This window comes from Petromyzon marinus, chromosome 3 (assembly GCF_048934315.1).
Source record: "Petromyzon marinus isolate PM22_M1 ecotype Great Lakes invasive population chromosome 3, UKy_Petmar_22M1.pri1.0, whole genome shotgun sequence".
Lineage (NCBI taxonomy): Eukaryota > Metazoa > Chordata > Hyperoartia > Petromyzontiformes > Petromyzontidae > Petromyzon > Petromyzon marinus.
Window position 1 is genome coordinate 24,385,955 of NC_133669.1, and position 23,675 is coordinate 24,409,629.

General features: G+C 52.8%; 1 protein-coding gene across 2 annotated transcripts in view; it reads left to right on the top strand.

The window, feature by feature from the left end:
• The window catches only part of LOC116958305 (nucleolar protein 4-like), a 372,491-nt gene that overhangs the window by 233,795 nt on the left and 115,021 nt on the right, over positions 1-23,675 (top strand). For both annotated transcript variants that reach the window (XM_032980855.2, XM_076071964.1), the window contains exon 2: positions 13,215-13,367. In XM_032980855.2, the coding sequence (XP_032836746.2) occupies positions 13,215-13,367 (153 nt within the window). The remainder of the gene's footprint in view (positions 1-13,214; positions 13,368-23,675) is intronic.

A 23,675-nucleotide genomic window follows, 5' to 3' on the forward strand; every position in this document is an offset into this window, starting at 1 on the left:
ACTCACTCACCACAGGCCACAACAACACACTCACCCCCTCACCACACTACAGGCCACAACAACACACGCACCCACTCATCACACTACAGTCCACAACAACACACTCACCCACTCACTCACCACACTCCAGGTCACAACAACCCACTCACTCACTCACTACACGACAGGCTACAACAACACACTCACCCACTCACTCACCACACTACAGGTCACAACAATACACTCACCCACCCACTCACCACACTTCAGGTTACAACAACACACTCACCCACTCACTCACTCACCACAGGCCACAACAATACACTCACCCACTCACTCACCACACTACAGGCCACAACAACACACTCACCCACTCACTCACCACACAACAGGTCACAATAACACACTCACCCACTCACTCACCACGCTACAGGCCACAACAACACACTCACTCACCACACTACAGGCCACAACAACACACTCACCCACTCACTCACCACACTACAGACCACAACAACACATTGACCCACTCACTCACCACACTACAGACCACAACAACACACTCACCCACTCACTCACCACAATACAGGCCACAACAACACACTCACTCACCACAATACAGATTACATCAACACACTCACCCACTCACTCACCACACTACAGACCACAACAATACACTCACCCACTCACTCATCACACTACAGGCCACAACAACACACTCACCCACTCACTCACCATACTACAGGTCACAACAACACACTCACGCACTCACCACAATGCAGGCCACAACAACACACTCACCCACTCACTCACCACACTATGGGCCACAACAATACACTCACCCACTCACTCATCACACTAATAGGCCACAACAACACACTCACCCACTCACTCATCACACTACAGTCCACAACAATACACTCACCCACTCACCACACTACAGACCACAACAACACACTCACCCACTCACTCACCACAGGCCACAACAACACACTCATCCACTCACTCACCACAGGCCACAACAATACATTCACCCACCCACTCACCACACTACAGGCCACAACAACACACGCAACCACTCACCACAATACAGGCCACAACAACACACTCACCCACTCACTCACCACACTCCAGGTTACAACAACCCACTCACTCACTCACCATACGACAGGCTACAACAACACACTCACCCACTCACTCACCACACTACAAGCCACAACAATACACTCACCCACCCACTCACCACACTCCAGGTTACAACAACACACTCACCCACTCACTCACCACACTCCAGTTCACAACAACACACTCACCCACTCACTCACCACAGGCCACAACAACAGACTCACCCACTCACTCACCACACTACAGGCCACAACAACACACTCACCCACTCACTCACCACACTACAGACCACAACAACACATTGACCCACTCACTCATCACAATACAGGCCACAACAACACACTCACTCACCACAATACAGATTACATCAACACACTCACCCACTCACTCACCACACTCCACGCCACAACAACAGACTCACCCACTCACTCACCACACTACAGGCCACAACAACACACTCACTCACTCACCACACTACAGACCACAACAATACACTCACTCACCACACTACAGGCCACAACAACACACTCACCCACTCACTCACCACCCTACAGGCCACAACTACAGGCCACAACAATACACTCACCCACTCACCACACTACAGACCACAACAACACACTCACCCACTCAATCACCACAGGCCACAACAACACACTCATCCACTCACTCACCACAGGCCACAACAACACACTCACCCACTCACTCACTACAGCCCACAACAATACACTCACCCACCCACTCACCACACTACAGGCCACAACAACACACGCACCCACTCACCACACTACAGGCCACAACACACTCACCCACTCACTCACCACACTCCAGGTTACAACAACCCACTCACTCACCACACGACAGGCTACAACAACACCATCACCCACTCACTCACCACACTACAGGCCACAACAATACACTCACCCACCCACTCACCACACTACAGACCACAACAATACACTCACACACTCACTCACCACAGGCCACAACAACACAATCACCCACTCACTCACCACACTCCAGGTCACAACAATACACTCACCCACTCATTCACCACACTACAGACCACAACAACACACTCACCCACTCACTCACCACACTACACAACAACAACAACCGCCATTCGCCACTAAGTGGCGGTGACGTCACCACGACGCTTGTGCCAGGCTATGTGCACCGTGAGGCCACGTGAAGTGTCGAACGCCCGCTGGCAGGAGGTCACTGGGCAGACCCAGGTGCCACGGGTCGACTGACTGAGATGACTGGCTGATGCACCACCTGTGCCCTCTACTGTGCCAACCTGCTGTGCTTTAGCCACCCGGCGCTCCGCTCGTTGTTCTAAGCGTCGCTCCTCCGCCCTCCGTTGTTGTTGGAGGGCGACTGCCTCCAACTGCCCAGTAGCATCCCTCACGAGCCTCCTCCACAGAGGCCGATCTTGACACCGCTGGTACCAGTCATCGGCAAGTCCACTCAGCTCCACGTCCTCCTGTACCACATCACTCCATCTCTTCTCTAGCCCATGCCGCGCCCGCTTAGCCCCCTCAATCCGGCCAAACAAAAGCTGTTTCGGCATGCGGTGGCTGGGCATGCGGGCTACATGACCCAGCCATGGCAGCCTTGCCTGCCGGAGGAGCTCACCGATGGGACCCTGCCCAGATCTTTCAAGGATTTGTGAGCTCCTCACACAATCCAGTCTGTTTAAACCCAGGATTGATCGTAGGCAGGCCAGCCTAAATGTTTCTAACCGGCGAAGATGCTCCATTAGGGGGGTCCACGTTTCGCAAGCGTAGAGAAGGGAGGGAATGACCGTGGCCGAGAAGACCTGAAGCTTAGTGCGGAGCGACAGACCAGGTAGCTTCCACACAGCGTTACGCAACCGATGAAAAGATATTGCCGCTCGACTGATTCGGAGTGAGACCTCTGCTGTTAAACTGGAGCCAGTCATAAGCACACTGCCCAGGTATGGGAAACTCTCCACTCTCTCCACAACTGCCCCATCACCGATTGGGAGTTGTGGGGGTGGAGTGTCCGATGGTACAAAATACCCAGGCAGGTGCTTAGTTTTGGTGGGGCTGATGGTAAGGCCCCACCTCTTAGTGGCACGCTCCAGTCTCAGCAGCAGCGTCTCCAACTCCTCCTCTGACTTAGCAGCTATTACCAAATCATCAGCATACATAACGTGGTTGAGCAATAGGGAGCCATCCCTTGACCGCACCCGGGCATCGATTAGCCTCCCATTATATCTGTACCATATGGAGATTCCCCCGGTACAGCTATTGAAGGCTTCATGAACTACGTGGTCAAAATAGATGTTAAATAATGTGGGAGCCAGAGGACATCCCTGTCGCACCCCAAGGTGTACAGGGAATGGCTCTGACTCCCGGCCACGTAGTTTTACCCGGGCCCGCTCACCATCATGAAGGTCCTTAATGATCGTGAGCAGAGGGTCAGGTACTCCAAAAGCACGAAGAACGACCCAGAGCCCAGGCCTACTGATGGTATCATAGGCCTTGACCAGGTCAATAAAGCAGAGATGTAGGTCTTGTTGGAATTCCCTACACCTCTGCTGTAGCAGACGGACAGAAAATATGGCATCTGTGCAGGACCGCCCTTTCCTGTAACCGCACCACACTACAGACCACAACAACACACTCACCCCCTCACCACACTACAGACCACAACAACACACTCACTCACTCACCACACTACAGACCTCAACAACACACTCACCCACTCACTCACCACACTCCACGTCACAACAACACACTCACCCACTCACTCACCACACTACAGACCACAACAACACACTCACCCACTCAATCACCACAGGCCACAACAACACACTCACCCACTCACTCACCACACTATAGGCCACAACAACACACTCACCCACTCACTCACCACACTACAGGTCACAACAACACACTCACCCACTCACCCACTCACCACACTACAGGCCACAACAACACACTCACCCATTCACTCACCACACTACAGGTCACAACAACACACTCACTCCTCACCACACTACAGGCCACAACAACACACTCACCCACTTACTCACCACACTACAGGCCACAACAACACACTCACCCACTCACTCACCACACTACAGGTCACAACAATACACTCACTCACCACACTAAAGGCCACAACAACACACTCACCCACCCACTCACCACACTACAGCCCACAACCACACACTCACCCACTCACCACACTACAGGTCACAACAATACACTCACCCACTCACTCACCACACTACAGACCACAACAATACACTCACCCACTCACCACACTACAGACCACAACAACACACTCACCCACTCACTCACCACAGGCCACAACAACAGACTCACCCACTCACCACACTATAGGCCACAACAACACTCTCATCCACTCACTCACCACAGGCCACAACAATACACTTACCCACTCACCACACTATAGGCCACAACAACACTCTCATCCACTCACTCACCACAGGCCACAACAACACACTCACCCACTCACTCACCACACTACAGGCCACATCAACACCCTCACCCACTCACTCACCACACTACAGGTCACAATAACACACTCACCCACTCAATCACTACCCTACAGGCCACAACAACACACTCACCCACTGACTCACCACACTACAGGCCACAACAACACACTCACCCACTCACTCACCACACTACAGGTCACAATAACACACTCACCCACTCAATCACCACGCTACAGGCCACAACAACACACTCACCCACTGACTCACCACACTACAGGCCACAACAACACACTCACCCACCTACTCACCACACTTCAGGTGATAACAACACACTCACTCACCCACTCACCACACTTCTGACCACAACAACACACTCACTCACCACACTATAGGCCATAACAACACACTCACCCACTCGCTCACCACACTACAGGTCACAACAACACACTCACCCACCCGCTCACCACACTACAGGTCACAACAACACACTAATCCACCCACTCACCACACTTCAGGTGATAACAACACACTCACTCACCCACTCACCACACTACAGGCCACAACAACACACTCACCCACCCACTCACCACACTACAGGTCACAACAACACACTCACCCACCCGCTCACCACACTACAGGTCACAACAACACACTAATCCACCCACTCACCACACTACAGGTCACAACAACACACTAATCCACCCACTCACCACACTACAGGTCACAACAACACACTAATCCACCCACTCACCTACCACTCACCCACTCACCACACTGCAGGTCATGTAACTCCTCTTTCTGCTTCTCCGTGCCTACAGCTCTACTTGGGAATACCTTTCCTTCTTTTCTGTGCCCAAGCTCGTGCGACAATAACCTTGCTCATGCGTTACACTCAGATGATTCTAGTAGCACAAGTAGCAATTGCTCGCGCTAAACGCTTTCAAGCTATCACTTACGGTTCAGTGATTTTGCACTTGCTCTATTACTATAGTACTATACCGCCTTCAACTTTTAATGAACGACTGGCTGTTTAAGGTTTTCGATTTGTCGTATTATCTGGCTGTATAGCAAATGAATAAATACAATTACTTTACTGTGCGAGTAAAATATTTACGTGTTTTAATATTCACGTGTCTTTTGTTAATTTCGGGCCCCTTCATAACATCATGCTACAGGCCCCGCACTAGCTTCATCCGGCACTGGTTACGCTCTCTTATCTACTACAACTTCGATGAGGGTGCTGTTAGTTGCTGGCCGCTTGCCCCCTTGGGTCCTTTGGGCCCTGTGCTCAGCGAGCGTCATTCAAACAAACTACGAACGCGGGCCACGTGAAGTCGCGGTGATTTTGCTGCGGCAGTAAGCCAAGAGCATTGTGCTCTTCAGCCAGACTCTGCTGATGAGACACTGACAGACCGAAACCGGTACAGACTTTTCGCTCGTGTTAAGTCAATGCTACTGGGGAACAAAAATATATTATTTACCTGCGGAACGGTCGTGTGGCTGATGGGTTGTGCAAGGGAAATAGCTTTTTGAAGAAAAAAAAATCTACGTATGTGGAGAGAGAGAGAGATATGAGAAGGAGATCTGTACTGTATTGTGTCATAGAGTAGCAGCCAGCAGGGCTGGACACCGGCTTCCACCTCACCGCTGGCCGGACACAAACCCACAACGCGCCCAACTTACACACCAGCTGTTCGGGGCCAGCTGAGAATGATTCGCACGTAAAGACAAAGATCCCCCGTAAACCCTTAACAGGCTCTTGGGGCAAGTGCTGTTAGCGAGCACCCATGAAGGTCGGTACGGCACACGAAGGGTTAGGTGGCCAGCATCACGTCCGGCCGCCTTTGTCTCCCTAATGGCGATGTTTACAGACGGCACCAGATACTCATTTGACGCCGAGTCGACCGAGGGGAGGCCCAGGATCGTGAGCGGAAATCGAACTCGGGGCGCCGGGTCCCTGGCGCATCGCGCTAACCACTGCGCCACCGCTCCCCGCGCACAGGAAAAAAAAATACAAACACATCGTCACATCGCCTATGATGAAAATTAAACACTCGCGAGTGAGGTTTGGCGGGCGACAGACAAAAATAAATGAATGGGGGTTAAGCCACAAAATGTTCAGTATTCAGCGACGCCGGTGTAGGCGGTTACACGGCGCGGGCAGGACGCGTCTCAGCTCGAAGTGGACGACGGTCGAGACGAATAACGGAACGGCGACCAAGGAATGGAACGCTTCCGAGAGAGGACGCCCTCCCTCCCTCCCTCCCACCCGGGGAGATGGAGGGACCACATCGCCTCGTGGTGCGCAGGCACCGGCTGGATCGTTACGTCGCAGGATGGTGAGGCCTTCATCATCCAGCAGCGGATGGATCATGGCTGGTTGAGAGATATATCTATGGTGGCGCAGTCGAACGCGGAGCGCACCATCACAGCCTGCCTACCTGAGTTGCCACAAGAAATATCCGTGGCATGTGACGTCTGACTCGGTCCTGGGCACCCACTTCACACAAACCAAGCCCTGAGCCAGTTGTGGAAATTCCACATTACTCTGACGGGGATGAGTCAACCTCGCTCGTTGTTGACTTCCCCTCAAGACGGTGCTCAATTTATCCGCCCCGGAGGCCGATGGGCTGAGTCAAACCACCAACCACCTGGCCGGATACAAGTAAAGTGATGACCATCATCATCATCATTACCATCATCACCACGACTACCGTGACCATGTTTGTCGTATAGGGATTCATCATCATCAGCAGCAGCAGCATCTCCATCCCGGCAGTGATGACGGCTGTGTGCGCGTGGGCCGGGCGAGTCCTCGGTCGCGCTTATCAAACGTGGCCCCCTCGCGCCGCGCGGCGGGGGAGGAGATGCGATTCCCTTTGATGGAGCGAGATTCGGGAGCTCTCAAACCCACACCTCCATTCCACCCCCTCCCCTCCTCCTCCTCCTCTTCCTCTCCCCCTCGACTTCTCCCAAGGACTCAACCCTGCCAGTGGGAGGGCGGGAGGGAGAGAGAGGCACAGCAGAGGGAGGAGATAGCTTTGGGTGATGCTGGGGATGAGGGTTGGAGCATCCCGCATGGGGAGAGAGATACGGGATGGGGGTGGGGGAGGGAGGGTGAGGGATGGATGATGGGGGCTGTAGGTGCAGTGCACTGTGCATCACAACACTCACCCCCCCGTCACCCTCACCCCCTCCCCATCCCGTGATCCCTTCAGGGCCAAATAAAAAAAATGTGGAGTAGGGAGAGAGTGGGAGGGAGAGAGGAGGGAGCGCGAGGAATGGAGACGGGAGAGGGAGGGAGGGAGGGAGCGAAATGGGGTGGCGGTTCGGTTTCTGGTGGGGGCGCTGGGTAGTGGCGGGGGAGCGATAGCGCAGCTACCGTTTGTGCAGGCGGTGCAACTGCACCGGGCCCCCACGAGCCGGAGGGGGCCCCCACGCACCAGGGGGATAACGGAGGAGTTTGTCCCCGGGGCATGAAACCAGATCACAATGGCCTGCCCGCTCCGACGATTAATGCCGTGAAACGAAACAATCGCCGCTTATCGCAAGCGGTTCGAACCTGGTTAATGCCGCGGGTGTATTCGCCGTGAATGCCACGCAACGGTCTCGTTCACGGCGGGGCGTGCAAGATAACGCGACGTCGTTCCGAGAAGAATCGGCCGTGCGTTGCTGGCGTCACGGTCCAAATTTGGCCCCGAAAGAAAGATTAAATTACTCGGCAAAAAAAAAAAATACTAAAATCGTAGAGCAATCGCCCCACACTCCACCCCCCCACCCCTCGCCTCCCAACTGCGACACTTGGCAGGACGCTCCTGAGAAAGCCTCCTGAGACTCAGCGAGGCTTTCGTGGGTGAACAAGCGGAACAGTAATAATAATGATGATGGGGACAGTCGTGTAATCGTGACAGCGCAGGGTAATTGACATCCATTTTAGAGCAGCCGGCACGCTCGTGACAACGCCTGTCACACGTATGACACCGTGAAGGGGAAAACACTGGAAATAATGACGATAATAAATACATGAAATCATAGGAATGCCCTTTGTGTGTTTATTTACCTTCAGAGGCTCGTAGATTCCCGCGATCCCGCGGGATAGGGATGTTTGGTCAATTCGTTCCAGAGTGACGGAGGTCATGACGATTGTGGTTGTGATGGCGGTAGCGATGAGAAGCTAAGCACCAGGCTGAAAGCGAATTGTCGTGACGGAGAGAGGACGCCTGTTGTTTGGAAACAATCGCGGACACCTCGACCGAGAGACGTGGTGGCAGACTGCAGCTCGTGTCTGTGTGTGGGGAGCGGTGGCGTAGTGGTTAGCGCTACGCTGCGCTACGAACCTGGCGACCCGGGTTCGATTCCCGCTCACGGCCAACACCAAGTGACGATCATCTGAACCGGTCCTGTGCCTCCCCTAGGTCGACTCAGCCTCAAATGCATACCTGGTGCGGTGTGTAAACATCGCCACTGGGGAGACAAAGGCGGCCGGGCGTGGTGCTGGCCACCCACCCCCTCGTGTATACCCTTCTGGCCTTCATAGGTGCTCGCTAACAGCACTTGCCCCAACAGTCTCCCCAGGCTATACGGGGGATCTTTGTCTCTGCAGTCGAGAGCGAGCGCGTGAAAACACTCGAGTAGTTGCCACCAAAACCAATGCTCGCCACTAAGTGACGGTGACGTCACCACGGCGCCTGTGCCAGGCCAGGTGCACTTTGAGGCCACGTGAAGTGTCGAAGACTCGCTGCTGACAGGAGGTCTCGGGACAGACCCTGGTGCCATGGGGTGGCTGACTGAGACGGCTGGTAGATGCACCAACTGTATTTTAGCCGCCCGGCGCTCCGCTCGTTGTTGTGAGCGTCGCTCCTCTGCCCTCCGTTGTTGCTGGAGGGCGACTGCCTCCAACTGCCCAGTAGCATCCTTCAAGAGCCTCCTCCACAGAGGCCGATTCTGACACCGCTGGGACCAGTCATCGCCAAGTCCACTCAGCTCCACATTCTCCCGTACCGCATCAGGCCATCTATTCTCCATCCCATGTCGTGCCCGTTTAGCCCCCTCTATTTGGCCAACCAGAAGCTGCTTGGGCATGCAGTGACTGGGCATGCGGGCTACAAGACCCAGCCAATGCAGCCTGCCCGCCAGAGGAGCTTACTGATGGGAATGTGTTCAGATCTTCCAAGGATTTGTCAGCTGCTCACACAATCTAGCCTGCAGGTTAAACCCCGGATGGATCGTAGGCATACGAGCCTGAATGTTTCTAACCTGCGCAGATGTTCCATTAGAGGGATCAACGTTTCAGAAGCATAGAGAAGGGAGGGCATGACTGTGGCTTCGTGCAGAGCCACACACCAGGTAGCTTCCACACAGCATTGCGCAGCCGATGAATATATAATGCCGCCTGACTGATTCGGAGTGAGACCTCTGCTGTCAAACCGGACCTGGTCATAAGCACACTGTCCAGGTATGGGAAACTCTCCACTCTCTCCCCAACCGCTCCATCACCAATGGGGAGTGTTTGGTGGCACAAAATACCCAGGCAGGTTTCCACCACCACCACCACCACGCACGCGTGATGCTCTGCGGAGAGAGATGACAGCGCAGCGTAAATAATACAATCCTCCTCTTCACCGTGAAAGGCAGTCGCTGGATCGGCTCGTCGCTCGACAAACTTTGTGTCGGCTCGGCCAACTTTGTGTCGCTCGACCAACTTTGTGTCGCTCGGATCAACTTTGTGTCGCTCGACCAACTTTGTGTCGCTTGGATCAACTTTGTGTCGCTTGGATCAACTTTGTGTCGGTCGACCAACTTTTTGTCGCTCGGCCAACTTTGTGTCGCTTGGATTAACTTTGTGTCGGCTCGGCCAACTTTGTGTCGCTTGGATCAACTTTGTGTCGCTCGACCAACTTTTTGTCGCTCGGCCAACTTTGTGTCGCTTGGATTAACTTTGTGTCGGCTCGGCCAACTTTGTGTCGGCTCGACCAACTTTGTGTCGCTCGGATCAACTTTGTGTCGCTCGACAAACTTTGTGTCGCTTGGATCAACTTTGTGTCGCTTGGATTAACTTTGTGTCGCTCGACAAATTTTGTGTCGCTCGACCAACTTTGTGTCGCTCGGATCAACTTTGTGTCGCTCGGTCAACTTTGTGTCGCTCGGATCAACTTTGTATCGCTCGACAAACTTTGTGTCGCTCGGATCAACTTTGTGTTGCTCGGATCAACTTTGTGTCGCTCGGCCAACTTTGTGTCGGCTCAGCCAACTTTGTGTCGCTCGACCAACTTTGTGTTGCTCGGATCAACTTTGTGTCGCTCGACCAACTTTGTGTTGCTCGGATCAACTTTGTGTCGCTCGGATCAACTTTGTGTCGCTTGGATCAACTATGTGTCACTCGGCCAACTTTGTGTCACTTGGATCAACTTTGTGTCGCTCGGATCAACTTTGTGTCGGCTCGGTCAACTTTGTGTCGCTCGGCCAACTTTGTGTCGCTTGGATCAACTTTGTGTCGCTCGGCCAACTTTGTGTCACTTGGATCAACTTTGTGTCGCTCGGCCAACTTTGTGTCACTCGGCCAACTTTGTGTCGCTTGACAAACTTTGTGTCGCTTGGATCAACTTTGTGTCGCTTGGATCAACTTTGTGTTGCTCGGATCAACTTTGTGTCACTTGGATCAACTTTGTGTCGCTCGGCCAACTTTGTGTCACTCGGCCAACTTTGTGTCGCTCGGATCAACTTTGTGTCGGCTCGGCCAACTTTGTGTCGCTCGACCAACTTTGTGTCACTCGACCAACTTTGTGTCGCTCGGCCATTTTTGTGTCGCTCGACACACTTTGTGTCGCTCGGCCAACTTTGTGTCGCTTGGATCAACTTTGTGTCGGCTCGGCCAACTTTGTGTCGCTCGACCAACTTTGTGTTGGCTCGGATCAACTTTGTGTCGCTCGGCCAACTTTGTGTCGCTCGACAAACTTTGTGTCGCTCGACCAACTTTGTGTTGGCTCGGTCAACTTTGTGTCGCTCGGATCAACTTTGTTTCGGCTCGGCCAACTTTGTGTCGCTCGACCAACTTTGTGTCGCTCGGATCAACTTTGTGTCGCTCGGCCAACTTTGTGTCGCTTGGATCAACTTTGTGTCGCTCGACCAACTTTGTGTCGCTCGGATCAACTTTGTGTCGCTCGGCCAACTTTGTGTCGCTTGGATCAACTTTGTGTCGCTCGGCCAACTTTGTGTCGGCTCGGTCAACTTTGTGTCGCTCGACCAACTTTGTGTCCCTCGGATCAACTTTGTGTCGCTCGGATTAACTTTGCTAAAAAAACAACTTCATTCGGTTTTCCTCCCGATTTGATCCCGAGCGTGATAGCCGTGTGGTTGGCAGTACGGCGAAAATATATATAATTGTTGTACTGTACTTCTATGACGCCACTAATAAGCTACCCGCGTTTGCAAAACCCGCACTGACTTGCTGCGTAGGGAGCTATGGTGATATGACCCCCCGTGACCCGGTGACGGAAGGCCCTCATTTATAAAGTGGACTGGCAGATTGGTGGAACGGGGGGGGGGTGCGTACACGCACGCACGGATGCCTCGAGACATCAACCAAGCGCACGCGTCCACCCCACCGCGCAGCCCACACATTCCGCGTCTCATCATCATGCTTGAACCCGTGATGGTAAACTGCCGGGCGTTTATCGACAAGGGCCCTCTCCGTTCGATATGGGTCCTACCGAGGTTGACACAAAACGGTGTAAATGCGCCACACAGAATCGTCATTTTTTTACTTCGTCGTGGCGAATATCACCGACGTGAATATGTAGACACCAAGCGCATGGCTTTTAATTGCAGCAGAGGGCTCCATACCACAGGGGGCAGTAGGGAGGTTTTCGATTGGGGGAGGGAGGGCGAGGGGCGAGAAGGGGGCGACCCCCCCCCCCATCCGAATATCTACACAACAAAATATTGCGGTGCTTATCTCCCGTTTACAGCCCTGAGCCAGTAGTGGGGGATTCCACATTCCTATGGCGGGAGCGATTCCATCCATGTTGCACTCACTGTTGACATTGTATGACGAGTTATTCATTTGATAAAAAATCATGGAGACGGTGACACGTGTGTACATAGCAACAACATCGCGTAAGCTACGCTGCTGCTGCTGCTGCACGTAGCTACAGCGAGGGTTGGTGGATCACCGCACCGACGGCGTGAAACTCCCTTCCCGTGGGCGCCGAGGAGGAGCCGTACCCTGGCTCGCCAGGAGAACGCGGCACGGCTTAATGCGAATCCCACGTCACGCCGCCTGTACGGTGTGCTCCGGGTGCTCCGGTTTCCTCCGACATGTAAACACTCATGGCCGATAACATCTTACTATACAGAGGACCGCAGAGCTTGGGTGGGAATTTGGCATCGGCTGTTGCTGCCTTCGCCGCTCGTACGTGGTTCCTTCTCCTCGCGCCTCTTGAGTCGTCTCCCCTCCCTTCGGAGAGCCTAGGAGCGAACGCCGGCAGCGAGACCCGTTGGTGTTTTTTGTCGACATTGGTGGGACGTTAGTGGACCATTGGATGACGTTGGCGTCGGTCTGCGTGTTCTGTTTGTGCGTTTGTCCCCCACCCCTCCCCCCCCCCAACCGCGGGACCAGCTGGGAGACGGCACGGTGGCGGACGGCGCGAGCCTGAGACGCGTGGCCGTGGTGGAGGACTTCTACGACATCATCTACTCCATCCACGTGGAGACGGCCGGGGGCAACGAGCGAGCGGTCAAGCACGCCGGGCAGAAGCGCACCTACAAGGCGGTGAGCGTTCCTCGTGCACCTCGCCCCCCCCCCCCCATGCCCCCCCCGTGCCCCCCCCCCCCGTGCCCCCGAGGGCTGGAACCTCACTCAGCCCGGCTCCATCAACAACTTTGCAGTTGTTCCTGCGGTGGAGTACAATGCAACGCCGACACCATCAAATCAATTCCTGCCGCCCAAAACGCTGATGCCAATTTTCGGGCTTGTCCGGTGTCGAAACCAGACAGGCGGCAACCCGACCCCCCCCCCCCCACCACCACCGAGGAGTGCCGAGAGGGAAGGGGCAGGCAGAGGTGTGGGGGGGGTCAGCAGGAGCAGTCGGCCCTCCGTTCAGACATTCGTAGAGTTCGCTCTGTGCGTTACAGAGCGTATTTGAATGTTTTATTTCTCACTGTGAACCCGGCGATTTGCGTTGGATTTGTGGCCACGGCTATAACATCAGTGGCACGTAAGGGAACCGGTCCTGCACTTGTCCACCCCTTCACCAACACGCGCTGACCAGCGCCGTAAAGTCTGGTCAAAGTAAATCCCCCTTCCCACCATGGCACCTAGGGGACGCCTTCACCCTTTGGTAGACTGAGAATGATTTGATTGAATAATTGGTGGATAATCCCTCTCGCTCAGTACTCTTGGTAAGAAAAACGATTTGGCCCGTTTGAAATAATTAGCTGGGCGCATCGGCGGACCCAGCTGCTTTTAGTTCTATTTTGTTTTAAAATCCGTTTTAGCTGTGACCTTCGTCGAGAATGATGTTGTATTCACGGAGCTGCGCGGGCTAATTAGCATGCTTGCGGGGCCTTTCGTTCCTCGGGGCGGGCGTGATTATAAGCCACGAGTTGATGATGACGACGACGATGATGATGATGATGCACGCTCCGTCAAAGTTGAAATGCGCCCGGTCGAGAGGATGGTGACCAAGGGAGGAGAGTTCAGCGAGACACCCAACAACGTGCAGGCGTCGCCACTCCCCCCATTGTCTCTGCCCCCCCCCCATCCCCGATCCTCCTCTTCACAAATAATCGCCAACGTTGTCACCGACCGTCAATTACCGCAATTGAAATCAGCATCTTAAAAAACCCCAACGCAATTACGACATTCTTGCTGTATGCCCCTTTAATTGAATAGACCGGGTGGGATGGCGGGGTGGGGGGAAGGAGAGTGAAGGGGGTGAGAGGTGCGCCAATGCTTGGCTGCGTGATTAATTCGTGCCACGAATTAATGCCCAAATGTAACTCAGCAGCCATCTGGGCATTTAAATTCGCCTGCTCACACTCACAACCCAAAACTCCACGAGCGTGACGCCTCGAGTCACAATTCGAGGCCTGTCAGAGGCGGTGAGGCAGAGAGCCCCCCCCCCCCCCCCGCGTAAGAACGTTTCTCTTAGGAAGGCCGGGTGGCTCAGAGGTCAGAGCTGGCTGCGTTGAGATTCTGGATTCGTATCCAGGCAGCATCGGCCCTCATCCAGCGGCGGAGGTAGGCGCATGCAAAAAAATAAAACAAACCAGGAAGCTGCCCACCTCCCACCCCTGCTGCCCAGGCCTCTCCCGCTCCCCCATCGCCTCCCCTGTTGGGGCGACACGTGGGAGAGATTTGATTTAACCGGCGAATTCAGGGCCCAACGCTCCCCCGCGCCTGCTCCGTCACTCGTCCCCAACGCCCCTTGCGCAGTGAGTGAGCTGGAAGGGAATCGGTGGCGTCTTCTTTCGGAGACAGACGTGCAATGTGTTCACTCTCCCCTCTCCACCACCACCACAACAACACACAAAGACAAAGATCCCCCGTATAGCCTTCACAGACTGTAGGGGCAAGTGCTATTAGCGAGCACCTATGAAGGCCGGAACGGTACACGAGGAGGTGGGTGGCCAGCACCACGCCCGACCGCCTTTGTCTCCCTAGTGGCAATGCTTACACACCGCACCAGGTACTGATTTGAGGCCGAGTCGACCTAGAGGAGGCCCAGGACTGGTTCAGATAATCGTCACTGGTGTTGGCCGTGAACGGGAATCGAACTTGTGTTGCCAGGTTCGTAGTGCAGCACGCGTACCGCTACACCACCGCTCACAACCACCACAACCACCACCCCAACAACCCACCTCGCACTCTCATCGCCGCTGCGACTGAGAGGACTACGCTTGCGAGCGCTAATTACAGCCAGCGCGCCCCTTATTCACAAACAGCCCGCTGCCAGGAATACCGACACTGTCCTCAGCACATGCCCTCGGCCCTTGGTAGCCCCGGCCCAGCGGCTGGGCCCCGTCAGCACGTGGGACCTGGTGCAGTTGCACCGCCTGCATACTCGATAACTGTGCCTTTGCTTGGAGGGAGGAGGAGGCGGAGGAGGTGCTGGCGGGGGGGGATTACCAAAACGAAAGAGAAATCAGCTTAACGCGTAGGCTTAAACATCCATGCTCTTTTGTATGGAGGCCGAGGCCGAGGCCGACCCAGAAGGACTGGGATTGATGACGCTGCTGCTGCTGCTGCTTGAACAGGGCGGCTCAGCGTGGCACAACTCCTCGCAAGAGCTGCCGAAGGCCCTGTGGCGTTGAGTAGATCACTTCGCGGCCAAACCCCTCGGATGGAGGGAGGATCGGAAAGGCACGGCTCCTGTGTTCGCGTGCAGTGAGTCTGTCGGACGAGATTTGCGTGATATTGAACGCACGCGCGCACGCGGGCACAATCTCTGTAGATTCAGGCTAATGGAAAGTTAATTATTCACACCTGCAGCGGCACGTTTCATTATCTGGCACGCGATTAAAACATTTCAGGATTGTTATTTCTGCTGTGCCTCGCCGCTCGTTTTTCGAGCGCTTGGGTTCGCCGTTTGTACCGCTCCGTTTCCCTCCGCTTGCTCGCCCCCCTCCTCCTCCTCATCCTCCGTGCCTCTGCAGAAGAAATACGCGCGGCCTCTCCGAGCCATCGCAGCCTGCGCCTCTGTGTTCTCATCAGTATTTCGGCGGTAGTGGTGGAGGCAGCGTTGTAAAATTCCACAATTCCCATTTTAGTTACCAGTCCCACCGGAGGACGATTGCGGTTCACGTCTCATGAAGCTCAGCGGCTGCACAGTGTAGTTTCGCATTTCAGGCACCCTGGAGAGGTGACAGGGCAGGAGGCATCTCCAACGAGGATTTGAACTCGACAGCGGACAATTGCCATACACACGCGGGTCATGACGAAGCACAATCGTACACTGGATTACAGGCCCCTATTAGTCCACTGGTATATTTCCGCTTCTCCCACGCCTTTATTTTATTTGATCAGGTCAGGCCCACTGAGCAACGTCGCTTTTTCAGAAGGGACCTGGCCACAAATAATAGCTCGACAAAGTGGCTCATCACGTGGACATTTATAGCGGCCAAATACTCTAAACGCACCGTTTCCAAACAATTCCAGGTTAATATTTCTTTGGGTCTTTCCGTAAAGTCACGTAGAACAAAATAATTAACACGTGACTTTACCGAAAGACTCAAAGAATATGAATTCCTGCAGTCACGAAAGCTTTAAGTAAAAATTCCAGGTTCAGCCTGGAATTATTTCACTGCCCTCTGCTTAGAATTACTTCGCCTGGAATTATGTCTTGCTTCTACCGCGTGTTCCTACGCACACTCTCCCCTCTTCTCGGAGATAAAAATCGAGCGGGGCTCATGGCCAGACACGCGAGAGGCGCTCGACGGCGGGAGCTAAATTTGCATTTTAAAAAAACCTCTTTCCCTCTAGGGTTTTTTTGAAGCGCGTTGGGAAAGTAGCTACGTTCACCGTTCGCGTACAGCGTCTTGACACACGGGCACGTGCAAGTAGATGCCGTCTGTGTGAATCCCGATCGTCCTGCGTGTTTTGTTTATTGGCGTGTGCGATGATTGGTTGGTCGAGTCGATGCTTCCGATGCGTGTGGGTGCCACGCCAACGCTCGTTGGGAGCCCGGCCGTTTGCGTAGTCGAGACATCGTTTTTTTGACATCGCAGTCATTTTTAACGCACACACACACAACCGAACAACAAAAGCACTCGATGTGAAGAAATAAATTAAAACTCTGAGCATTAACGGCATTTTTTTGTATTAATTCACTGACATCTCACGAGCTGGGGAGAGATGCACTTCCCTGCACTACAGCCCCACGCTCCGACCGTGCCCTATAAATAATCTCCCCTCCTCCCACACCACCCGCCCCCTTCTCGACCCATGCCCTCCTCCCACCATCTCCACCTCTGGTGACATCCACCCAGACCGCGGGTCGCCTGCAGCTGGGCCAGAGCTCAGCTGGCGAGCCTGCTCTCTAATGATTGTGGCGTGTGTGCGCACGTGTGCGTGCGTGCGTGTACACTCTCACTCTCTCTCTCTCTCAATGGCCGAACGTATTTGCTCCACGGCCCAGATAGAAGCAGTGCCGGTCGGGGAATTGATCTGCGAGCACCTTTTTGGGGTTGGTGCGTTGCAGCACACCTGGCCACCTTTGTCTCCCCAGTGCAAATGTCGACACGGATCATCACCGCGCCAGATGCAGATCAGAGCCAATCTACGTTCACTTCTATCCTGGCCTATGTGTACGTGTACGCGCCTCTTAGCGATCCACTGCTGCATGAAGGCCTCGACACGCCTGCTGCGGGTCGCGGGGTTTACTTGACCATACTTCACCGCCATGGTCAGTGTGGATTGTACCGCCGCAATGATGGATATTGCTGCACTCGGCGCACTCCCGTCTGCTGCCCGCAAAAGAAGCACCGCGGATCACTATGGCAACCTGATTGTGTGGAGGGGTCACTCGTCCTGGAGTGCACGACGACACCAATCGGACCCCGTTCTACACAGAGCTCAACGCGCTCAGTAACAGCGTGGCCTTGAAAGGCGAATTTGTAATAGGGCGACGTTTCAGGCAATGCGCCCTTTTCAACATCGACAAAAGATTCCCCCTTCAGTGTTAATAGGCTGATTGGGGCATGTGCTGTCAGAGAGCACCTATTAAGCTCGGAACGGCACACAAAGACAAAGATCCCCCGAATTGCCCCCACAGACCGTCGGGGCAAGTGCTGCTATAGGCGAGCACACACGCGCGCAGGCGCGGAGACGCCGTGATCGCTCGCTCTCGCATCTCGAGGCCAAGCAAGCAGCGGCGTGTGCTTCAGCAATAGCTCGCCGGCGATGTTTGTTTGTTTGTGTTCATTCAGGGAGCAGCAAAGTCTGCAAAGGTTCAGCCAACGAGACTGGTTGCAGAGCCAGGCCCGCGCGCGGCCGTGGGAAAGCACCGACTCGCTTCATCATCGTGCAGTTAAATTTTGATTTAAAGCTTTCGTAACTGCAGTAATTCATATTTTTAGCTCTTTCGGTAAAGTCACGTTGAAGGGAAACAATAAACATAATGAAATATATTTAATTATTAAAATAATAAAGAACATCGTGCAGTTATCATTTTTTAATTAATATTCTTTACTAACAAGCTTTGCTATCTTATTTGGTTCTTTCGGTAAAGTCACGTAGAATGAGAATAAAATAATAAATTGATAAAATAAAATAACACAATAATATTCTCACGACGTTTCGGCCACAACACAAGCGGCCTTCATCAGGTGAAGGGGATGAGACTGTCTGGAGGACAGCACTGGAGTGAGAAAGCTTTGCTATATTTTTTTTTGCACAGCGAACCTCACTTTAGGATCAGCCCACCCCCCAAAAACTCTAATTAAAAATCCTTGGCTCGTTATGTTTTTCTCTCTTTATACATCGCGATTATTACGGGCGATATTAACACGAGTTATGCAGATCCGCCATGCTCAGAAATTGAAATGTTATTTAGAAGAACAAAATGCACACGCATGTAAAATTGTACCGGCAGCAAAACATATACCATGTTCTACCAGCAACAATAATTATATTAAGACTACACATTTACACGTAACCTTTTTTTTTACACTTTCGAAAACGGTACACAGATTTATGTTTACCTTGAGCAATCATTGCAAGCTTGATCGGGATCAAAATGGTGATACAAAGTGGAAATAATTTATCAGCCACGATTGATCCACTGCTGAATTGAAGGCCTCCGGTCACCGTCGGCATCTCTCCGTGAGTCACGTGATACGACAATTCATCTCGCTCCCGCACCCGAGCCAATTGCATCGCTCCATCTCTCATTGTATTGCCCCCGCTACAGCCCTACGCTCACTCAATTGAACAGTGTAACGTAAGGAGCGCTAATTGCGTTCTCGTCGTTGCTGTCAGCCCTCATTCTTGACCTTGTCATCACACTTGCCTGGAGAATATCAAAACTCCGTTGTGCAGGGCACACAAAACAGATATACACACGGACGCGACAATTAACAGCAACAGAGACAATTACATGGTGTTGATGGTGGAGGTGGTGGATTTGGTTGGTTGATGGGCAAAAAGTGGGCAAATATAATAACCAGGAGTAATACAACTGAGACACTCACTGTCAAAGGGGGGGAGGGGGGGCGGGCAGACAGAGCGTGAGACCGCCCGCCATATTCAGATAGCTCCACGTGGCAGTAGCAGGGTTTCACTACTTCCTGAGCGTGTTCAGGGCCGCCGATAGACTGGATGCGGGAGGCACGTTGACTCGTAGTACCCACAGCCATAGCTAGAGGAGGTGTACTAGATGTGGCATGCCGGGTGCGGCAATATTTTTTCAGGTCACCGACCCGGCCAGTCCAAGGCTGAAATTAAGCCCCGGTGCCTGGTAGCGCGATTTCTGCCCCCTCCTCTACGCAGCCCAGACGTGCGGTGTCCTCCGGCTCGTGGGCCCTGCTAGCAGCGCTCACACGATCGCTCTGCCACCACACAGAGGCCTACGGGCAACGTCGGGCACAGCGTGAGTGGAGCAGAGCGGTGCAGGCTGTAGGTGATGACGGCTGTGTTGGGGAGGAGGTGCGTTGCTGGGCTCGGTGCAGTGTGACGAGGGGGGTATTTGTTTGAGTGCAGCCATGGAGGGAGGGAGGGGGGTGGCTCCTGGGGGACGCAAGTGGAGGAGAGGTCAGCGAGGTGCGTCCTGGAAAAATACGCCGGTGCGAACGCCATCCCTGAGAACACGGAGGTTTAACAAACAACAACAAAAAACTCTCTACAGAGAGAAATTCCACAATGTCGTGGTGTTTGGAGGCTCGTTGGCGTTCCATGCCCTAATGCCTCGCCATCATCATCGTCGTCATCGTCATCCACGACCCGCCAGCTGCCTTCAGAGTCCTGAACGCGGCATTCCACTCAGTGGCGCGTGGCTGCATTTGGGGAGATTGGTAAAACAACAACAACAACAACAACAAATACAAGATTAAAAAAAAACAAGGTCCATGAACCCAGTATTTGGCTCATTTGAAGCCCACTTTAATTGGGTAATTACGGGAATCACCACTCAACCACTTGTTAATTGGATTAAGGTAATGAGGTCAAGGAAGGGTAGCTGTGGTGCAGTGGGAAACCCACTGCGTTTCGAATCCAGCCACGCGAGATTGATCGCTGATCCCGGCCCCCGTGGGTGGCGAACGATATCTGAACCCGTCAAGGCCCCTTCTCGTTGCAGTGGCTTGCACTGACTGGTGCGGTGAAGTATAGCTCTCTGACCGCTCTATGTCCGTGCTCTTTTATACGTTTCTCTTTCGGGCCACGGTGCTATTGATGCATTTTGTGAAGTATGGTGAAACGACCCATATGACCGGCACGGCATGCGGATACCTTGATCCAGCAGTGGATTTACAAAGGGCTTTCACTTGTTTGACTCATCATCATTATTTTTTTTATGAGGTTTGGGGTGACGATTGAAATTGTGAACCTGCGTATATTGAATAATCGAGTTCGCACATTTTGGACATTTGACCGATTGGTCCGAGTCGTAACTTTCTGGCCACTCCACCACTGCCTCTCGTGTCAAGGTTTCCCGACTTGGTTGGGAAGTTGTTGATTGTTGGTCTGAGGTGTGCAGCAGACTTCATGGACTCATTTCTCTCCGCTGATAACTTGTTTGTTGTTTGCGCCTTTTGTTTTGGTGGCATTTTTTTTAATTAGTTTATTCGTTTTTTATTTTGCTTGGTAGTCGGGTTTTCATTTGCTCGGTAGTGGCTGTTTTTAGGATTTGGTCGTATTATATAATTAATGTACAGCGTTATGGGATGCCGTGTGTGTCTGGCACGAAGACAGAGGGCTTCACCCTCCGCAGCCCTCCCGGCATTCCGTGCCACGGTTTACTCAGAAACGAAAACACGCCGCGACGGACTGGAAAAGGGATTGAGGTCTTTGGTTTAAAAGGTCCGCGGGAAATGTGAACGCAGCGATGGGTCGTTAATAACGGCTTCTGGGCAGGGCAGCCCCGCGTCGCTGGGTGGGCCCCTCCGCTGGGTGGGCCCCTCCACCACCCGCGTCTCAGAGTCAGAATATGTATTTATCCCGGACGAGGAATCCGATGAGCGATGAAGCTCTCTATCACAGAAGTCCAGTCGGGGCGGTGTCTGACCCCAAGGGCCCAACGCAACGGTCGTTTGTGCTCACGGCGCAGACATTTACTTTTTTACGTAAAAAAAATATATCTTTTGGTTATTTTCCCCCAATTTCAGCGCCACGTCATTTGCCCCAGAGCGGTGCGGCCCCTTCGTTTTGCAGCACGGTCCACGGAAGTGGTTATCATAGGGCCACCTCTGAAATGCCTTAAAGTGATGTCCAGTCCACGCAGAGTAGGGGCAAGCACTTTCCCGCTCACTCTGTATATCAGAGTGAGGTTCGTGGCATCACATTTACAACCGATATATTACTTCTCAGAGCTAGAATTATTGCCAAATGAAGCGCACTTGGGAACCCAGTTTAATCACGGCCGACTGCTTGGATGTGAACCCAGGGTCTCGGCTGTGCCAGCTCAGCGCTCTGACCTCTGACCTCTGAGTCACCCGGCCGCCTCCCATAGTTCATTTAGTTCCATAGTTTCATTTATTTGCTATAGCCCTGTGAGCCATTCGGCTCTTGAATCGGGTGCAACCGCAACAAACAAAAACATGAACAAGAAAACATCTTAAAGTGATTATGTGACTGTGCAAACAGAAAATCCAGGAAAAAAACATCAAAATATTCCTGAAATAGCACCGTACACCAACGCTGTGTGCAAAAATCCCAGTGGGATGCAAGTCATACAACAACAACCGCAAGACAAATAAGATTAAGGCCATCAGTCTAACTCCGTACTACAATAAACAAAAACATGGCCAAAACAAAAAAAGTTTTCGAAATCACCAAAATAAAAGCCATAAATGCAATGTAACAGTGATCATAGGGACTGTGACCGAATTTTTAACAATAAACTACATAAATAAATTATAACACCAAAATCTAGAGCCATATTTTAGGCCACTGAATAGCAGTCGCAGCTAGGGGTGTACAACTCCTCTAGAGCAGTTTTGAGTGAAGATCTCATAGGTAGTGATTCAAGTTGCAGTTTATTGGTGATAGCATTCCAGACCCTGGGGACATCAATAGCAAAGGCCCTTCCTCCGGTTTTTGTACGGCAATAGGGAATGTGAAGCTGGTAAATGAGCGAAGACCTGAGGTCAAATTTGTTCTTTGAAACAGAGAGGAGATCCAGTAGGTAGTCTGCGGATTTTTTTGTAAGTACATCGTGAATAAATAAGATCTGGTGCACAAGCCGTCGAACATTAAGAGATGTTAAGTTTGACCCAATGTAGAGATCACAGTGGTGAGTCCTATATGGGCAGTTCAATGCAAATCCCAGATTGACTGCGCCTGACAAGCCACATTCCTACCACACTGTCTCGAAAACAGACGCGGCGGGGGACTTTATACATTGAATAATTAAAATGTTGGACAAATTGATTATTACTATTGCATGTGCAAATTAAGTAGCCAGTATTTGTATATATATCTTTAAAATGTCCACTTTAATTAATTTGAGACTGTGTGTGTGTGCGTGTAATAATAACGGGCTTTCATTACTCGAGGTGAAACTAATTGATTCTCAGGACTCTTGCTTTAAGGAAGATTCTGCAATAGGATATATGGCCAATTCCACTTGTGATTGCTTGACTTCGCGTGGGATGACAACCAAAGAACCCGGAGAAACCCCGCGCACTCTGAGCTCCACACAGATTCAAAAATCCACTGGTGCACTGCCATCGCCTGGCCACTTCGCAGGCCAAGCCTGGTACCCCCCCCCCCCACCCCCCCCAGCCTGGGATTCCTTCATCCAAGTACGAACCATGTTTAGAGGCTGCTTAGCCTCCAAGACCTGACAAGATGAAGCGCATTGTGGGTGCTTTTGCACCTTGCTGTAGAGGAGTAGATGCTGTGGTGCGGACGACCACGGTGGCG